General features: G+C 43.9%; 1 protein-coding gene across 1 annotated transcript in view; it reads left to right on the top strand.

Annotated features, from left to right (window-relative positions):
- Positions 1-13674: 13674 nt before the first annotated feature.
- Positions 13675-21058, top strand: part of GAP43 (growth associated protein 43) — a 58495-nt gene continuing 51111 nt past the window's right edge. Inside the window, exon 1 of the mRNA XM_048968950.1 lies at positions 13675-13804. Within this exon, the coding sequence (XP_048824907.1) occupies positions 13775-13804 (30 nt within the window). The 5' untranslated portion in view covers positions 13675-13774. The remainder of the gene's footprint in view (positions 13805-21058) is intronic.

Below are 21058 nucleotides of genomic sequence, written 5' to 3'. Positions count from 1 at the left end.
TCTGAATCCAAAGTTTATTCCTGACTGCCACTGAAATCCAGGTCCAACTTTTCTTTTTATTTGGACTTCTTTTAAAACATGAAAAAACTGACACATCTACCTACCTTCTGCAGTTTGTTCAGCATTGTACCTGGCGTTGTGTAAAGGATGTCTCCTACTGCAAGAAATTAGGAGCCTATAGGCGTGACAAGATGCAGAACACCATTCAAAAACTTTGGTTGGGAAAAAGGCTGTATGTTCACTGGAAGTAGAAGTAACACAGCAGTACTCTGGCTTAAAAACATTAAGAAAAGAACTAACTGGTATCAACAGTAGAGACAGGAGAACAGTAAAGATAGGAGCAGCTAGGGAACCTGCTTTAGTGGGGGAGTTGGACTCGATGATTTCTTGAGATCTCTTCCAACACATGCAGTTCTGTGATTCTGTGACACGTTAGAGGGAATGTATCTAAAATCGTGTGTCTAAACTGAACAGAAAGGAAGATGTGGGGTGAGGTGGGGGGAGCATCCTCAACGACTGAGGCAGAACTATGGGATTATTATCTTTTTTTCAGTTACATCCATTTAACAAAGTACTTAATCTCTGTAGAAAGTTTTCATCTAAACATTGCCATATTGCCATGGTTTTTGTGTGTGTGTGTGCGTGTTTTTTTTTCCTCAGTCTACAAATTGTTACTGATTTTGTAGGAAGACTCAAAATGCTTCTTAAAAAAACACAACCTCTTCCTTCTGCCATTCCTTGTCATCTCAGGTGTCCAGAGCTGTGGAACTGTGGAAACCTACCAGGATTATTGCATTGCAAGGAGGATCTTGCAGGCTAAAGTTCCTCTCCATTTTGGACAGTCAGATCAGCTTTCCTCATAGACAAGAGCAATAGTTTTCTCCATGATATTTGAAAAGTGAGTACAACATAAAATAAAGTTCAGATTCTTCTAGCTCCTTTTGCTGACTGCTTTTTGCATTTGTTAGCACCCCTTCATGGAATGTGCTGTACACACAGAATACACAAGAGTTCTCACCCTATCTTTTGCCCCCAGGAGACTAGACTGGCATACACCAAGTATATGATTGATTTTGACTTCGCTTCCCTGCCTCTCCTTCTCCCTGACTGAGATTCAGCAGCTTCTGCAATACATTCCTGTCAGCTGTCAGGGCACTAAAATAAACCTTTATCTTGTCTCCACAGCTCTGAATGACGGGGCTGGCAATAGGTGCACCACAGCCAGGCAGCCATTTCTGCCATATGCTCTTTCAACCTTACTGCATGCTAACACAGCAATCTGTAGCTTGGCAAATTTGCTGTTTTTCCTTGCAAGACCTCCAAGAGGCAGCAACTCTGGTTCCTATCTCTTCCTATGGCAGTATCTTGTTATGCTGGGTTACAACATTTCTTTTGCCTTCTTTCTCCAATATTCAGTGAGAGTCAGAGGCAGAATGCTAGTCCAATGCTAGAGAAGTAAAATCCTGCTAATTCTTTTAAATTAGAATTGGCTGCAAAAATGGCCTTGGGGCACACATTATAAATTGAGTGAAACCATGCAGTTGGAGGGGGAAAAAATTGTCTTTCTTTAGGGAGCAAAGACATTACATATTCACACTTCAAGCATGCATATCATTGCTAACTAATCCTTCTTATACCACAATGCTAATTTCAAAATAGCATTTATATGGCATGGTTTGCTCGGGAGGGCATGGATGAATCAGTTAGTTGCCCTTTTTAATAAGCCCTATGCAACTGCTTCCTATGTTGCTCTTTTCTAGCCTTGCCTTCTAGTCATCTCTGTGCCACATGCTTCTTATTCAAAGGGCAACTGTTGAATAACCATGCAGCAAAATCACAGAGCAGGGGCAATAAATAAGGGGAAGCACAAACGCACAGAACAGTTCAAACTACTACTTTTCTGTGGTCTTGCTGCAAGGGCATGCAGATTCTGCTGAATGTCAGTGCTGATGCTTGATGAGGAATGATAAGCCTATAATTTACTTGCATGGCTGTGCAACTTCTTCCTGCTGAGTGGGAAAGCCTAGAAAACATTGTTTTTAATGTTTTTTTCTAATGCCACTGCAGCTCAAAGCCGTCCTTTGCACCATGGGCATCACAAACACCATTGGTTAAATGAACCATACAACACAACTTTTGCTTTAATATTGCTGCCCAATAACAGTTGAGAAGTCCATAAATTGCAGAATGAATATGTTTGCAGACAGCTGATGTAGAAATAGCTTCTGATGGGTCTGAAATGCTGTACTGATTTGGAAACCTACCCGTAGAGAAAATTACATCAAAACTGCACTGCATTATTAAAGACACATACCCAAAGTGCTGGTATTCTATATTGTCAGAATGGAGATGGTTTAGATGGTTTTGCTTTACCTGGAGCTTTACTTAAGTTTGTTAACTCATTATCTTTCAAAGACCTGAAACATTGGTGAAAGAACCAAAATTGGAAGAAATGCAAAGAGCAGTTGAGCGCTGGGGTCAGAATAAAGCAACAAATTCTGTTGCGTTCCAGACTGGGTGACGGAGAACAGAAAGATTCGTTCTCAAAGTTGAGGATGGGATGTTGCAAAGAATTTTTTTTTTTAAATGAGAGCAAGTGGTTCTGCATCCAAATTTGAAAAAGGCAGGCAAACTAATGTTTATCAAAGCATTTTCGTCAGTCTGCAGAATCCTACCTTTGATCCTTCTATGGATTTAATCCCTTAGAAGAAGGAATAAGGATTTGAGAAATAATTCACAGCAGATCCAACAACTTACCAGCAAATCGAAAGAAATTGAAAAGACATGAGATTATGACTAGAATACTTGCAAAGATTTTACAAAAACACGATCGCATTGGATATAAATAAAGAGTTTAAAATCCTCAATAAAGTAATTAAGGTAGGACAATTTTGCATTTTGTGGTTCAAAAAGTGGTGACTACAGAGTAGAATCTGTTCCACTTAGTAACACTGCAGGAGAGGGCAGAAAGGTTTACCATCTCTTACGGTTTTTAATAATATATTTGCTAAAACTGCTGTGAAATTCTCAGAATTAGGTGAAATGACATGTCCTGCACTAATTTCTTTGATTCACAGATGACCTTACTATTGTGAGACAGGCAGGAAGTCTCATACAATCTATTGCATGAGTTGAAGGAAGCGATAGGAAAGATAGGATTTGAAATCAGTTGTAAGATCAACAAAGACAAAATAAATGCTTCCTAAAATTTTTTCATGCAGAGGAACAGAATTGTAGTCTAATGCTGAGTATGTCTTATGTTTTCAAAGTACAAAATCATCCTCTAATTCTCCCAGGATGTGAGACCAGTATACTTACACAGAAAGATGTAGATTTCTCTTAGATTTCCTGGGAAATAGCAAGACAAATTTCAGGCCAGTGAGGTTGAATTGTGTGTGAAGAAGATTTAGTAAGAGATTGCAGGAGGTTGACGAGATAGTAAAAAGGTAGATTCAGCAAAGTCCTGATATTTTTAGTAGTCAAGATTAAATAAGACAGTTACTAAACAACCCTTGGGAGACCATTTGATTTCTTGGATGAATAAACATAGAAGGTGGCAGTACTTGCCAAAGGTCTAAGAATTAATAACCTTTACTGGCTTTCAGGCAACAGTGTTAATGTGCAATGTGTTTCAGCAACTTCCCTTTTTCTATTGGGTTCAGCTTTGGCTTATTAATTCCCTGTTGTTGCAGGAAGGTTGGAAGACCTAGCAGGCATCACAGTGCCTCAAGCCATGTCTTGGTAACTGTTGGAGCTTAATGCAAGAGTGAAAATGACCATGCTGCACTCTGTTCAACGTTAGAGGCTAACAGTTAAGCTGGAGTGTGTTGTGTAATGGAGATTACCTGACACTGTAGCATCTTTTCCTCTTTTTTCTTGGTGTTGCCTGTGATGTTTTGTTTTCTCTGATCTTCTTCTTTTTTTTTTTAGCTTTTATCCTTAAGAAGGGATTACTAACATTTAAAGTTTTTGACTGAACTCAGAATTGTTCTTGAACAGAAGGCCATTCAAGTCTTATCTTTATGCTGTGACTAACTTTGAGAAAGCAGAACATACAAAGCTGGCTTTTCTAATGTTGCAAAGACTTATTTCCCGTTTAGAAAGTACCCAAGGAAATAGCATGCAAAAAGCTGTGCTGAGAAAACACAGATTCCTGTAGAGACTGTAGAGAACTCTAGAAATCGAGGAAGCTCAGAATTACAGTTCCTGAAGCAGCTGAAATTGTATTCCCTTGTATCTATCCTTAACAATAGAACCTTTCAATAGATGATCATATGATATGGATAAGATTTTCAAACTCTCTGTCATTTACTATGGAACATTGTTCATACCTGGGTTTAGCTTTCATAACAAACAGAGAATGAACCGTTTCCTCCTCTCTGCTGAATAAATTAGGGTAGAATTGCCTTTCATATTTTACAGCATACAGTAATAAAATAAATTCTAACTTTTCCCTGCTGAGATGAACACACATGAAAAGATCGTCAAGATCAGAATACTTATCTTCTCTGATGCAGGCGGTAGATGAATGCTTTTCTCTCTCTCCCTCAAGCTGAAGGAGACCTTTCCACCTCCATTGAGTATTGCATTTCCTGTGCTATTTTGTTCCATAAAAATCCCTGTTCACTTGGATGCAGGTCCTTGTCACCTCGCTTGCTCCTTCTCACCGCATTTTTCAGGATTGCATTTCCCTCTCTCTGGCCTCAGCCCACATCTTGTTGTGCCTCACCTACTGGGTAGTGAGGACTGGCAGCTGTGGATGACAACTACTCCAGGAGGATGGGAAAACCTGGGTGAACTGTGAAACTAGTGTGCAGCAGTGCTAGGCACATTTTATGCCACTGATGTTGTATAACACAGTTCTGTCAAGTAGTGGGGGGGACTGTATGGCAGCCTGGGAGATTAAGCTGCCTCACCCCAGAAAGCTTCTCTTTCTCCTTGCCATCCGGATCACTTGTGGAAGGAGCTAATCCCATGGATTTACACAGTAAGAAAATTCACTGTTATGCTTGGAGCTGCTTCTATATCTCCAGTAAGACAGGCTCCAGAAACATGGCTCTGTGTCCCGTGGAGCTGAGCTAAAACAGGGCCTTTCCCTGCAACGCAGTTTCCATCCACAGGGCAGCAGGTTTGGATTCCTGCCTGCACAGTCCTGGACTCTTAATAAAATTCCATCTGTGTTTCCTGCCCTCCAGGGTGAATTCTTTTGGCTGACAGTGGGGTCCTGGAAAGCAAACAATAATTGCTATACCAGGGCACTACTGTGAGGGCTGTGCATGGTGTACCTCTGTCAGTGTAAGATAAATCTTTTTTAATGCACACACATGCCAATGCAGAGCTCTGATGCCATTGGAGTGAAGTGATGAGGAAGCTGAGCTGTGGGATTCTTAACTAGAAATTTCTGTTCTCCAATACTGGTAATTTTATAGACCAAACTGAGCACTTCTATCCTATAAGAGTGTCACAGTCCCTATCTGCAATTCATAGAGATCTTAAAAATCACTGGTTAAAAATCTTAAAAATCTGGTTTCAAGTAGGACTACTTTTTGGGAACTCTAACAATGATAAGGCCTAACTACACACCAGTTGGCTGATCAAGCCCTGTGCTTGGTATTTTGGATAAGGACTGTTCTACTTTAATTGGACACAGTGAGGTTTGTGCCGTGGAGCTCACTGCAAGGGAACAAACCCTCTGTATGTGTCATGCATGCCTGGTGGAAAAACTGAGGGACATGGACTTTCCTCTTTCTAGATCTTGTGTCCAACCTGAATGAAGTCACAATGGGGAGAGCTGCTTTTTAGGGCCTTAAGGTGGGTGTTAAAAATGCTTCAGCCTTTATTTCTGAAAGAGCCGCAGTGATTCTACTCATGTGGATGTTTACAGTCTTCTACTCTCAGTAGAAACTGAATAAACTGAAGAAACTGTTCTACTATCTCCTTGTATAGTTCTGGAAATGTGAAAATAAGTGAAAATATCCTATCGGTTCAGTCCAGCACCTCACAATACAGGTACTCTTTTAAAAACCCTCTCTGTGGTTTCTGAAGCCTGCTGCTGTGATCTTGTTCAATACGTGGCCTGGTCATCACATACCTGTGACTGAAGCATGGCCACAGTCAGAAATTCTTAATGCTGTTTCCTTAAGGTCTGAAAGTTAGGTAAGATCTGATCTATTGGATGCAGCACTGTAGTGTTAGGGGAATGACAATGTATCAGTGAAGAAGTCAACAAGGAATTGAAACAGCACTGGGATGGAATCCTCTACTTTTCTCATGCTATGAAGTTAGAGCTGGACTCACATCTCAGTGCATGCCTGTCCAAGTCCCATCACATCAAGAAGCAGTGAGCAGCATGGACATCATTTGCGTGGCACTGTAAGGTAACAAGCCTAGATGCTGGCAGCAACTTAGCCACGACACTGCAGGACTTGGCTACAACAGATATAGAGAAGGCTAAGGTACTCAACGAGTTCTTTGCCTCAGTCTTCACCGGCAGCCAAGATTCTTATGTCCCTGAACCTCACAGCCCTGAACCTGCACCTCTAGGTAGGAACTGGGGAGCTGAGAAGCTGGCTGATGTGGTTGCTGAGCCACTCTCCCACATATCTGAAAAGCCATGGCTGTCAGGCAAAGTCCCCAGTGACTGGAAAAAGGGAATAAGGAAGACCCAGGGAACTACAGGCCGATGAACATCACCGTTGTGTCTGAGAAGATCATGGAACAGATCCTCTTGGAAGATATGTTAAGGCATATGAGGGATGATCAGGGGGTCTGAGACAGCCAGCATGGCTTCATCAAGGGGGGGTCATGACTGACCAGCCTGGTGGCCTTCAGTGATGGACTTCAGCATCACTGGACAAAGAAAAGGCAACTGATGCAATCTACCTGGATTTCTGCAAGACCTCTGACGTGGTCCCCTATCACATCCTTTTATCTATGTTGGAGGGATATGGATTTGAAGCGTGGATGAATTCACTGGGTAAGGAGTTGGTTGGAAGGCTGCAGCCAGAGCGATGTGGTCAATGGCTCTGGAGACCAGTAATGAGCAGTGTCACCTAGGGGTCCATCTTGGGGCTGGTACTCTTTAACATCTTTATAAATGACACAGATGATGGGATTGAGTGCATTTTCAGCAAATTTGCTGATGACACCAAGCTGAGTGGTGTCGTTGATACAGCAGAAGGAAGGGATGCCATCCAGAGGGACCTTGATAAGCTCAAAAGGTGGACCCTTGTGAACCTAATGAGCTTCAACAAAGCAAAGTGCAAGGTTTTGCACTTGGATTGAGGTGATCCCAGATATCTATACCAACTGGGAGAAGAACTCCTTGAGACTACTCCTGCTGAGAGGGACTTACAGGTTATGGTTGATGAAAAACTTAACATAGGTTGGCATCGCATACTTGCAGCCCAGAATGCCAATGGCATCCTGGGTTCAATCAGAAGAAGAATGGCCAGCACGGTGAGGGAGGTGATTATTCCCCCTCTACTCTGCCCTCATGAGAACCCAGCTGGAATACTGCATCCAAGTCTGGGGCTCTCAACAAAGGAAAGATGTGGAGCTTTAGGAAAGGGTCGAGAGGAGTGCCACAAAGATGATCCATGGACTGGAGCACTTTTCTTATGAAGATAAGATGAAGGAACCGGGCTTCATCAGCCTGGAATAGTGAAGGCTGCGAGGAGACCTCATTGCAACCTTCCAGTATTTCAAGAGATTTTATAAACACGACAGAAATCAAATTTTTATACAGGTAGATTGTGATAGGACAAGGGAGAATGGTTTTAAACTAAACGAGGGAAGCTTTAGATTGGATGTCATGAGGAGGCTTTTCACTGAGAGAGTGGTGAGGTGCTGGAACAGGTTGCCTGGAGACTTTGTGGATGTCCCATCCCTGGAGGCATTTAAGGCCAGGTTGGATGGTGCTGCCCTGGGCAATCTGATCTAGTACTTGGTCTAGCAGCTGGAGACCCTGCCTGTAGCAGGGGGTTGGAACTTGATGGTCCTTCAGATCCATTCCAACCCGAGCCATTCTATGATTCTATAACTTGGAGTAAATGATGGAGCCAACTTGAGAAATAGGTAAGTGGTCCATCTGGGTTACAGCTGGTTCTTGTTCAAAGCTTGCTTTCCTGAGTCTACAGCACAAGGGACTGCTATGTGGACCCAACAGCACAGATTGAAAGGTCCCTGAAGAAGAAAGAAGGGGCTTCCTGTGTCATCCTGCCATATATTTGGTTTGGCTTGTAACGTATTGTGTTCTCCAATGGCAGACTTATACTATATAGAGAATAATAGTGGATAGGCTGTCTGCTCTCCATGAAGATATTTTTCTTGTTGACAGATAAACAGATGAGATTTCATTTTATTAAAGAGTTATGATATTCAGCATTAAACTGTTCTGGTATTTAACTATTGTGTTTGCATTTTTTATCATTCTGAAGCTCAACAATAATTAATAATGACCTGGGAGTTGTAAAGACCATTCTTTGTGCATGTTAAAATCTTTCTACTCTTGGTTCCACCCAGATATTTGAGTTTGAATATGCCACACAAGTTACAGAAAACGCATTTTTTCTCTAATAATGAAAAACATGGAAATTCTTGAGGCCATTTCTTACTATGTTTCCAATTGTAAAGCCATGTGTTTTCAGTACTGTGACCCAGCTGTGCAGGTACAGAAAGAAAAGTGGAATTCACTGGGAATAAATGCAGAGCACCTGTGAGTTGGCAACAATTACAAATGTCATGTGTACTCACTGTTGCAGAGGATGAGCTACCAAGCAGTTGTTAAAGACATTGAATGAAATAGAGCATTCCCGGACTGGCATTTTTGGAAGCCTTCCAGATAAGGTATCAGAATTTAAAAGATTCAATACCACACTGGCACTGTGACTATTAAAAATCAGGGTTTCAAAGCCATTTATTTCAGCTTGATGAACATGGACAGTCTTGTCAAAATAAACCAGGCTCTCCTTTTTTAACTTTTAAACTCAGGATTAACTGAAATCTAAGGTAGCATAAGTAACCCTTATACTGGAAACCACACTCCTCCAGGGAGATTCCTGAATATATCTAAATCAGGCTAAAAAAGGAGTTTGCTCATAGTGGTACACTACACTATTTTGTGTCAATAGACTTTAGATGACTGAAAGTGAGGCCAAATGAGACCAGAGTTGGATAGCTCCAGAGGACATTAAAAATGCAAACGGCCAACAGAGGGATTTTCAGGAATGCCTATTCAAATGAGGATCCTAAAAAATCTTTTTAAAATTGGCTTTTTTCCCTTCAGTATGAAATTTGGCTAACAAAAGGCAAGGCTACCACTATATGTGGAACATATGAATAAAGAGAAAATCCAATCTATCTCCTAACGAAAGCAAGTCGTTCACTTCAGTTCTGTTTATACTGAAGCTTTAAATATCCTTAGTAACAGGACTTTCACAGTGCCTCTCTTGAAAAGACGCCTCTTCAGCTCAGCTTGCTTGCCACTAGGATGGTTCCTATAGGCAAACTGTCTTCCTTTAACTTGCTTTTATTTAATTTTTTCTGTCCAGGAGATCAGCCTGATGATAGTCACAGAAACTAGTTCAAACAAGGTGATTCTTTAAACCAAAACTGAAGATGAGCTTTTACTGTAGCACCTAGATTTGCAGCTGAACTGAAGATGGTTCTTCTTTGAACCAATATGGACCATGAGCTACTGGGGTAACTTCAGGCGCTGATAAACCTTGCAAGAGAAGTCAACAGGAAAACAGCACTGGTTTGCATTTCTCAGTTCCCTCTCCTCCACCCTATGTTGCAACAACCACCAATACGTGTCATTACTTTTAAATGATCTGGAGTCTTTTAAACTGAAAACATGGCTTTGAATTAAAGAAGTTATCTTAATAATTATTTTACATTAACCAAACCTTCCTTCACAGAGGAGGAACGTGCAGCATACACCAAACAGTAGGCTATATATCTCTCCAAATAATTCCTTTCCCTTCTTGAGGCTTACAGCTTTTGAAAATACCACACTTCTCCACCTCCTCAGGTGTCATTAAGACAAGTCTCACAGATGAAGCATTTAAAATCTATACTCATTGTTCATCCCTTCCTGCCAGCCCTGTTGCCCAGTTCCCAGTTCATGTTGTTCTCTGAAACTGCTCTTCCTTTTACTTGTATAGGTTCAAAAGCCAAGGTCAAAGGAGCCTTCCAGGGCATGTCTGCACTGCATAGTGCAGTGCTATCCAGAAACTCTGAAGGAGTGGTGAATGAGCCAGCACTGGCAGCACAGTGGAGAGATGAAAGAGTCATTTGGATAAAGCATCCTATCTTGACTCAGTGACGTTGAGAAATGGGGATTCACCTCTACTTTCCTTGAGTTTTGCTTCTGATATTCAATAATGCCTTGGCTGAAGTGTGTGTCATTAACCTCATACTCAAATTCCACATTCTTTTCAACTTTTCTATAATTGCTGTGGACTCGTCCTTTTTTTCCTTTCTATGTGGTAATCAGATAATTTACCCTACAAGTTGAAGTGATGACATAGCCAAAATGGCAGGACAGCAGGTATAGGGATATCACAAACTCATAGAATATCCTGAGCTGGAAGAGTCCCACAAGATTCATCAAGTCCAACACGTGACCCCACACAGCACCACAAAAAATTCAAACCCTATGTCTGTGAGCTTTATCCAAATGCTCCTTGAGCTCCACCAGCTCCTTGAACTCTGGGCAGGCTGTTCCATGCCCAGCGCCCTGTGGTGCAGCCCCTGTCCCTGACCCCCAGCTGCCCTCCCCTGACAGCTCCATGCCGTTCCCCGTCGCTGTCACACAGAGCAGAGCTCAGCGCTGCCCCTCTGCTCCCTGTGAGGAGCTGCAGCCGCCATGATACTTCCCTTTAGCCTCCTCACATATAATTATCAAACACATGATCGTCAAACGTATCATTGTCAAAACCACGCAGCTGGGTAAACAGTGTAAAGTACCACTTTTAAAAGTACTTAAGGGGTCCTGATTTTTAAAGAAGAAGGTGTCAGGAACTAAAATAGGTGGTAACTTGGGTCACAGTATATGGCTCTTCTACATGAGAAGATTAATTCAGAGGGAACTCAGATGTGACTCTCCAGTGACTGGCTGACCACCGCTAACTCCACATGCACAGCAAACTCATTAAGGACTTTTGTCTTTATGACAGAAGTGGTTTGCAGTGGGTCAGAGTGTTGAGTGCTCATGGGGCTGGATGTGAAGCAAAGTGGCTCTGACTTTGGCTCTGACTTCAGGGGCTGAACAGCAACCCCAAGTGCATACAGGACATTGGATTTGCCTTCATTGTACTCATGCAGTCATTCAGCTGCCAGCCTGCTCCTTGTCTGAGTGGGTGTCTGGGAAAAGTGGGGGCCAGGCAGGCTTTCCTTGCCAGGGCTCCCTACAGCAGGGAGGTTCCCTAAAAAGGCCTCTTCAGTGGGAAGAACATGAGCTTCTAAAACACTTCTGAAGTGTGATTCATCTGACCCAGTTTAGGCTTCTGCTATAGGATGATCTGAATCACATCCTAGAAGTTCCCATTCCTCTTCATTATCTCCAAAGTGAGTCCAGGGTTATATTTGCAGACAGAGAGTGCGTGCTTGAACAGGACGAGTTCTGTATCCCAAGGGCACACGTTGTGTGGGGTAGCAAGCAGATCTGAGCTCACGGCACACTAGTTTTGTTGAGAAGATGAGCCCCGGCAACATCTGAAGCTGGGGCAGAGACTCGTAAGCCCCATAGGCATATTCCAAAATGCTATAGCCTTGCTTCTCATTGCCTTGACATGGAGTTGCCATCAATGGTTTATGCCACCGACATCCCTTCCTCTGATCTGATGCCAATTGTTTTCTGCAGATCCACTTCTCACTTCTTTTACGATTGCATGGTTTGCCTTCTTTCCCTCTGCACGCATCTTCTGAAGATGAATCTAATTTTTGTTATTTAATCCTTTGGTTTACTTCGCTGTCAGCTGGTGCTCACAACTCTTCCCAGTTTAGTATCTTCTCTGCATCTCATTACCGTGCAATGGTTTCCCTTTTCTAGACGATAAATCCAGAAGTAATATTTATACCTGCTTAACTCTAAAAGGCACTTCCCTTAAACTACACACAGATGTAGCTAGATAGATTCTCTTTGAAATGCTGTTTACTTTCCTTAAAAAAAAAATATGGGGTGCTGGGAATTGCAATGATGTCATAGCAACTGAATATGATTATGCAGGAGTCTGCGCTGAGGGGTATTTCAGAAACTGTATCTATATCTGTATTTATTATTTGTATGTGTGTGAATATTTGTATTCAGAATCTATTTAGCTATATTTACACTTACTAATAACCTAAGATTCTTTTTTCTTTTTTGTGAGCAGTTTCACATTACAGTAAATTAGGAGTAACTCCATGGTGTAACTGAGAAGTTGATGTAGTGACATTAGTACTATGAAAGAGAACAGCATTTGACTGTGCCTCCTAGACACAGTAAATTAAATAAGCTACATTTGAATTTCAGTAGATGAAATCCTAAAAATCCAGCAGTCTTTTTATATTTTTCACATGCTCAACATTCTCATGCTTTGCGTTAAACATTGTCTGGAATATTTTTTCAGAATGACAGATATAGCTACCCTGCTTGTATATATTCCGAGAAAACACCATGCTAAAACTTTCAAGACGTGTGCTTGGAGGTGTGTGTGTGCATTAATGTTCACTCCAACTCACCCATTGCCATGATCTGCCGTGCATGCAGACCCATACATTTTTGCCCCTACACGTGCATAGGGATGGTTGTGTGTGAACATGCACATCTCCCTTACCATAGTTTTACAGAAATCAGTTTACAGAAATTCGCTGGCTGAGATCAATAGATGCAGAAATCACTTAGGCAGGGAAATTAATATAGAACTATAGAGAAGGGAGACCGATGACTTCTGTAGTGCTATTTAAATTTAAAAAAATAATAAATCTGTTGCAGGGGTATCGTTTTCTGTGCCCACACAAAGTCTATAGGATGGACTCAGGGGACAAGAGGGAAAGTTGTCCCGTTGTAGGGACAGCAAGACATTGCCATGGGGGTTTGTGCCTGCACACACGGAGATGGCAGCGTGTGCATATATGTTTGCGGGTGTGCAGGGAGGGGGAGGGGGGGGCTTCTAACAGCCATTTTAACATATTTTCCAACTCCCGTTTAGCTGACAGCTCCCACCTACGGTACGTCACCTGTGCATGAAGTACACGGCGTGCGGCGGCAAGAACCCCGCTCCCTCGTCTCCCCTCCGTGCCCACCCCGTGCTCCTCCATGTATAAATCCCACTCCCGACCGTGGCCGGGGGCTCGGGTGGGAGCGGGGCTGGGGGCTCCCGCCGCGTCCCCTCTTCCCAGTAGCCTCTGAAAGGCGTTGGGTAATTGGGTCCAGATTGGAGATGTTAATTATTCATGAGGCTGGCCAAGGGACCTGGGGGGGCTGCGGGGCTGGGCGTGGGGTGGGCCGGGGAGGGGACGAGTCGGGGAGCGCCGGGGAACAATTCTGGGCAGGGTGTAGGGAGAGGCGGCGGGTGCATGTGCGACGAGCGGTGGCTGTGGACCTTCCAGTCACTGCTCGCTGCCCTGGTGTGTGTGCGTGTGTGCGTGTGTGCGTGTGCGAGAGAGGAGAGAGAGGGAGGGAGGGAGGGAGGGAGCGGAGAGGGTGGGGGGGAGAGATAAGAGAGAGAAGAGGAAAAGCAGAGAGGAGAAGGAAGGAAGAAGAAGGAAGGAAGGGGACAATACGATCATGCTGTGCTGTATGAGAAGAACAAAACAGGTAGAACTGCAGATTTTTATATTTCTTTCTGCTAAGAAATCTCCCAGGCTCTTGGTTGCCCGTGGGGTGTGTGTCTGCCCGCATGTGTGAGGGGCTTGGGTAGGGGCTGGGGCAAGGGGGAGGACATTTCAGCTGCTTTCAGCAGATGTCTCTTTTGCAATTCTTTAGCATCTTGCGACTGAAGGCTCTTTTCACACCCTTCAGCGTGACTGCTTTGGTTTTCCTGGGCTGCTGATGTGGGGAGGGGGGTGGCCTGTGTCCACATTTGGGGAGCTACCAGCATCTCCCCATTACTATTAGTATTATTTTTTGCTTTAATTGTGATCAGATGCATTGCCTGGGATTTTCTCTCGGTGGTTCTGAGGGTGTGGATGTAGGGTGGGGGGTGGAGGGGGGGAGGCTGGCAGGAAGCGTGATGAGATCTGGCTCTACCTTGGAGATAAAGGAAGCGATTCTTCATCATATGCCAAGAAAAGAAAGGATGCCCGGTGAGCCTTGATCCCTGGTCAGAGTGCTTTCTATTGCTCCTGGCTCTGATGAATGGGAGATGCTTTACGGGCATGTGCTGTGAGGTGGCTCGGAGAACAGGTGCATTCCTTTTTTTTTTTTTTTTTTTTTTTTTTTTTTTGTCTTACAACAATCCGAGCAGGAATTAACTTGAAGCTTTTTTTATTTTTTATTTTTTCCTTTTTTCTTTTTTCTCTCCCCGTCTTCCAACCTATGGTATAATGAAAAGTGTAATTAATTAATAACAAAAGCATTGGCCAGGAGAGGGGAGATGTAGCCTCTTTGCAGTACCCTTCGTAGTACAACCAGTTAGACAACTGTGCACCAGCTGGTGAGGAGACAGAGGACCACGCCTCTGCCAGCTCCGAACTCGGGTGGGATAAGAGAGGCTCACGGTGTGAACCTGTTGGAAACCAGTTCATTCTCTTCCCTGGTTCCACCTGGCTTTTCCTGTCAGGAAATCGGGTTGATAAGGAAATTCGGGCGGCGGCTTGATTGTCAGCGATGAAATTTTTGTATCTAAAATGATATATTTGAATGAAAAAAAAAAAAAAAGCTATATAATTCATTCCCACCTTCCCTGTTTTTATTTTGTATGAAAGCCCAAACCTGCTCCTTGTTAAAAGAGCCCATTTTCATGGAGCTGCTTGGACTTTCTTGGGAGGATGTTGGATTTATTCAGGTAAAACTTGGAGACAGGAGATGCCCCCAGATATCTTTATAAGGCATTTGGGGAACTTCCCCTAATTATAGGTTCAGAGGTAATGACAAAGAGCTTGGATCCTTGTTCTGAGAGCAAAGCTCAACTCAGTCTTGGGTGTGGAACCACAGTGGTTACTTTATATGTGCATACATTGATATATCCTTTACAATATAGCACTGCAGCACTCTCGAGCCATAGCTTAGCACATTGATGCAAGAAGCTCCCATACTATAGAACAGTGCAGTGCTTAAAAAAAATGCAGGGAAAGGTGTGTTTCTGAATGGAGAAACGTGTGTTATCAGATGAAGGAGTGATTTTGTAGAATAACGGGGAGGGGCAGGCAAGCAGGGTGGAAAGGGACCCTGCGTCATCTTGTGTTTTTCCCCATGCAGGTTTCAAATGCTCTGCAATTAATGATACGTTTGCTAAAATCTGGAGGGAGGGGGTGATGGCTGGGGGGAGAGGGGATCACACTGCAGCCAGCCAGCACAGCATGTTCAGCTGGCAGTTATGGGATGAAAAGAGCGGAGGAGGAAAAGGCAGGCAGAGAGGCAGAGTGCAGAGGTTCGTGGCAAATTTTAAGATAAAGTAAGTAGCATTGGGGTCTTCTGAAGTCAGAAAAAAAGCTATTGGGGAATAATTTTGCCTCCACTTTCACAGGCTGAGCATTTGCACTCCTGATTCAAACTGCAACATGCTGTTCTTTACATCTGCGTGCATCCGCTCCTATCACTTCGTATTCTATCATATTAAGAAATGCGTGGCATGCAGGTATCTGGATCACACGCGGTGCTCTCCCCCTGCCCTGTACATTAATCCACCGCATGGTACACACCCCTTTGCGCGTGCATGTGCAGCACACATCCGCGCTCTCTGATCGCTCGCAACCCTACTACACATATATGCACCAGCACACATGCTCCCGTTTGCACATGCTTTCTCATCGTTATGTGACCATACATCCTGAATGTGCCTGCCTGTGCATATTCCATGGATGTTTCTGGGCTTGGAGCCCAGCTCCCATTCCTATACCTCAATATACGCTGAAATTGCCAAACTGGCAATATAGCAATGCGGTCAGCGATGCTGGTGATACATTAGAGGCATATTTAATTTGGAGAAGAAAAAGATTGCAGTTTTCAGCTTGGGCTCTTCCTATGTCCCCACCCAGATCTTTCATGGAAGGACAAAAAGGGAATGAGTTATCAGGACAGATCAGAGCTTCCATCGCAAAAAATAAGGACAGCTCACCTCATATTATTTTTTTAGGGGAAACCCCCGATGTCCCATCTTTCTGGCAGCAAAAGAGCAAACCATTGAAGTTACAGGCTTGGGCGTGGAAGGAATCTCTTCACATTTGTGTCTAGGTGCGTCTGTATGCGTCTGTTCTCCCGCCCGTCGAAGACAAATACGTTCACACACTTGCAGTTTGCAGATGATTCCTTCTTGTGGGTGCAATGCCAGCGTGAGGAGCGAGGTATCTGACTGCACGCCCATGAGAGATGTAGATAGCTTGGTGTTGTCATTTCTGCCCACAGCCAATTGCACCTCTGAATCCGTGCCCGCAAAATATTCAGCTAAAAAGAGGCATAACGTAAGGGCTGTGTCAGGCAGTTCCTGAAAAATTGAATGTAACCTTTCCTTCTGGCAAGAGATGCGGTCAGTAATTTGCAGGGCTGGGTAGTCAGATAGGTGTCTAGAAATGCGAGTGTTGTATGCACCGCATACTGGAACAGATGGGCGTGATGGGGGTATGTGCTCAGTATTGGATTGCATGAGTGATTAAACAATAACCCGCAAGCAGGTTTCCCACTTGTGGGTGAGATGAGTCTCATTCATCACCAGCCATATCCGACGGCTTCCCTCCCGCTCCGTCCTCTGCTCCGCGCCCAGTGCTGGCGAGCCTCGGCTGCAAAGGTTTAAACCTGCCACACCCATCGAATCAAAGGAGGGAGGGGGAGAGGCAGTCTGCATTTCTTTCCCCTTCCACACGAGCAGCATGAATAAACAGGGCTGTATCTCTGAAGAAGCCGCTTAATGCAATCGGAGAAAGCATTAGGGAGTGTTTTAGCAATTGCAGCCAGCCGGTGAGGTGTCTTGTCATTCCAGGAACTGCAGAGGTGTGCGGGAAGGAGGAAATGGAGAAAAAGAGAGAGAGGAAGATGCACGCGGAGTTAAGGGTGTATGGCCTCAGGATATTAAAATGTCTCAGATCTCATTTAGAATAACTTGATTATGCCGCACGATGCGGATGCTTCCAAACTTGCGAGGCATGGCTGTGCCTATAAACACCGAGATGGAGGGGGAAGAGGAAGGGAAAGCAAAAGGAAAAGTAAAGGAAAGGGGCTATCCACATTTCTCCTCTCTCCACTCACCAGCATGGTGTAAATGTCACCTCCATCCATTGACTTCAGGGCGGGGGCATCTGCACCCTAGGAGAGCCAAGCCACTGCCCTGATTTTCTATGAGGCTCAGAGCCGTTTCTGTGCTGCTTCCAGTAAACAATTGCTGCCTGGAAGTTTAATTACTTCAGGTCCTTACTATTTCTTTTCCTGTGACAATACTACTGGGATTTCTCCTGAGAAGCATGTCTCCAGAGAAACACCCCTCCCATCTCCCTGTCCTCCTCCACTGCCACTGCTGACAATTAAAGGCATTGATTTCTTCTCGATCGCGTAAAGTAAAGGTTCTTAATGGTGCAGACAAGCCCCTTCTTCAGCAAATGTAGGCAGAGTTGCCAGGGACAGAAGGACAGCCGTAATGCTCAAAAAGAGAGATGCCAGTCTGTTGATTGAAACTTCTTTTTGCCACTTGCTCCTGAGTTGGAATCCCCGGCGTCCTGCAGCAGGCAGTACCACTGGTACCTACAGGCTATGGCCTGGTACACTTGAGTCTTCTCCTGCTTAAGGCTTGATCTGACAGGAAGCTCTCCTGCTGTTGTATGGCTCTCACTGACATGAAGATGAAAGTGCACAGATTCCTCCTGAAGTCTGCTCTCACTTCAGGCCAGCTGTCATGGACTCTGTGATCTAGGAGCTGCCCTACACAGACACTGCATTTCTCCCTCCCCATTTCCCAGAGACACTGTGGAGGGAGAATACCCCACTGTGACATCTGCCATACTGCAAAGCCTTCTTATGCTAGTGGGAAGGTAAACTTGGCCCTTTGCCCACAGCAGGATAAAAACAGGCTGATAGACTTGTGTGATGTAAATCAAGGATGTGTATACCTGCTTGGGTTCACTGGCCTCACACACAGGGACATGTGCCCCCCTGAGCAACTTGTTGGCTCTACGTGCAGAGAATGTGGGGCATATGTGGGCTCACCCTGGTCTGTACAAAGCAAGTACATACATGCTGAGGTGTTACCAGCAGGCATAACGCAAGGACTACCTTAGCTTTTGGGTGAGATAGTATGAAGCAAAAGCTTGCTTTTACACCAAGTTTGCATAACTTGAGTTCTCTCATGCTCCCAGTGGTGCATTACTGCTGGTGATACATCACTGACTGCCATTTGCTCAGACCATGTGTTGCTGGCCCTTGTATCCTTTCCTTTATATAACTCCCCTCTTGTCCGTTGCTGTTCCGTTGTTTCAGGCTTCCTCAAAGGGAGGGCTTTATTTGGGTTTGAGAATGAATGAAAGCTCTGACGACAGGTCCAGGCTAAAGCCACCTGAGGATGGGAAACCTTTTGATGGCAGCCCTCTGTGCTGATGCCCTTTGGAAGTCACTGTGCATTTCATTACCCATTTGCCTTGAGGCTGGCAAATCTCAGGAAGGCATTAGGCAGCAGTCCACATCTGGCTGCATCTGAGCTATGAAGAACCGATTTCCAACTGTAAGGCAACAACCACAGCCCAGTAGCTCCATCCAGGGTAATACTAGGCTGCTGAGATGAGGGTGGCCATCTAGAAAGGCTGAGTGAAAGATGAATGGGCCTTGCCAGTGGAAATACCAAAATAGCAGAGCAGGTATCCTGGAAGCAGGTACTGAAGTTCAAAGTTTGAAGTCCATTCGCAGTCATTTCATCTCTAATTCGAAGATCTTCCTGAGCATGCTGGGAGGCAACATGTAACCTCAGACTTCTGATAGCCTCATGTGGAGAAGGTGTTTATATATCCTTAGGGCTCTCTCTATTACCTGCTGAGTGTGTGTGTGTAAAACTCCATGGCTTTTCATGGTTGCAAGCACCACAGGCCAATAGTTAGTATACAGGAATGTGTTTGGGGAGAGCTGATTTCTGAATTAGCTGATTCTAACAGCACTATTAACCTGCTTTCTGACTTGATGAAGGCATAGTTTTTCTGGCTATCATGGCCCTCTCTGCAAGATGCTGCTTTAAAATGGAATCTAAACAATTAGTATGTGGGGAAAAAAAAAAGGGATTCAGATGCCTTCAGGTGAAAGGTGATGTAAACAGGCAAAGCATTGCTGTATCTGTCCTCAGCCCATGCTGGGATGTTTATTAGCCACTTGTGTGGCTAATAAACAAAGCACTGAATTTCTCCCCAGACTTATTTTTAACCACGATGAACCAGAGTTTGAGAGAGGGTTACTACCTAACCTTCCCCCTACCTTTCACCAGTATGCTACTCTTCTACTACTATCACTGTGCACCAGCCTGTACAACCTACAGAATTTATGTCGGGTGGAAATACTGATGAAAATACTGTTTTGTTTTCCATATAAAAATGGGAATTTGTAACTTTTGGAGTTACATTGATCCTGGTGATTCCTCCTATTATTTGTTTTGTCTCTTCTGTTCTTCTCCTTGCCTCCTTCCTGCTCCCTTAACCATGCAGTCCTCCTGCTGCTGCTTCTCTCCTCCAGCTGGGTACCTACTAGCCCTCCATAGGTCTATGCTTCTTGGGAAGTCCTGCTGGCAGCAGCATTCTCTACTACCATCAGGGGCCTTTTCCTTTCACCCTCCTGGCTCTGGAATGAGCAGGGAAACTGCTAGGAGAAAATACAAAGGTTCTTCCTTTGTGCTTCCGGTTGGCATTTGTAGCATCCCCAGGTCTCCTCCACTTGGGTAGGTGTTGCAGTTGAAGAAAATGAATGCCTATAGGCAGAGACAGCAGAGTGGTTCATTCTCACCTATTTATTTCATTGCTGTCACATAGGTGAAAAACTGCCCAACCCCAGCAAGGAGCTGGGGAGGAGTATGGCTGCCATAGAAGCAGTTCATACAGTACATGCTAGTATCAGTTCCTGCTTTCCTGATGGTTCATGCTTCCTCTGGGCCTGTCCCTCAGCTGCTGATGCCACTCTTAGGTGTCAAGGTGTGTTCTAGCTGTCTTGTTAGTCAAAAGTGTGTCCAGAGATTGCCTTCTTCCCACCAGGGCTGGTTGGCTTTGATTCCTTGAAAAGAAAGCCAGGATGTACTTATCTTCTTTCAAATTATAACCAATAAATGTCAGTCTCATTCATTACTCATCTTACTTCTGAAGTTTCTTGAATTAATTCCAGCTATAATCATGGTATATATTTATAGAAAACTGGGACATCTCATAATATTTAAACATTTTCAATGTAGGAGACATGTATCTCTGAAGGCTGGTAATTAGTAAAGCTAACAGACTCTGAAAGAATCTTACTTGCTTGGTTTGAATGCCCCTAAAATTTAAGCAGTCAGAGGAGTGTGTTTGGATCTGGACCCAGCTCTGAAGCTAGTCTAATTCCACTCTTCTCGTAATTTCCTAGGAGTGAAACTGTGGTCCCAGGAACTTCTAGTTTTCATCAGTTGGGATAGCTTCTAATAATTGATGATGTTTAGAATAATTTAGTTTCGATTACTCTTATAATTAAGACCTATCAATTGGCATCCAGTTCATCACAATATCGAATAGAATCTAATCTATTTATTTTATCAGTAGTATCCAATAACCTTATAAATCTGCAATGTTAAGTACTCAAGGATGAGGATATTGGGGCAGTATGGCACCATGCTTTCCTCTTGTTTACCCACAGATTTAGGAATGTTATTCAGTGGTGGATTTAAGAAGAATTTCATTAAAGTTATCTGTGTTTTGAAATGTAGAACTA

The sequence above is a fragment of the Lagopus muta genome, chromosome 1 (assembly GCF_023343835.1).
Source record: "Lagopus muta isolate bLagMut1 chromosome 1, bLagMut1 primary, whole genome shotgun sequence".
NCBI lineage: Eukaryota > Metazoa > Chordata > Aves > Galliformes > Phasianidae > Lagopus > Lagopus muta.
Note: the sequence above shows the minus strand (reverse complement) of the source record. Positions and strands in the feature narration are given on the sequence as shown.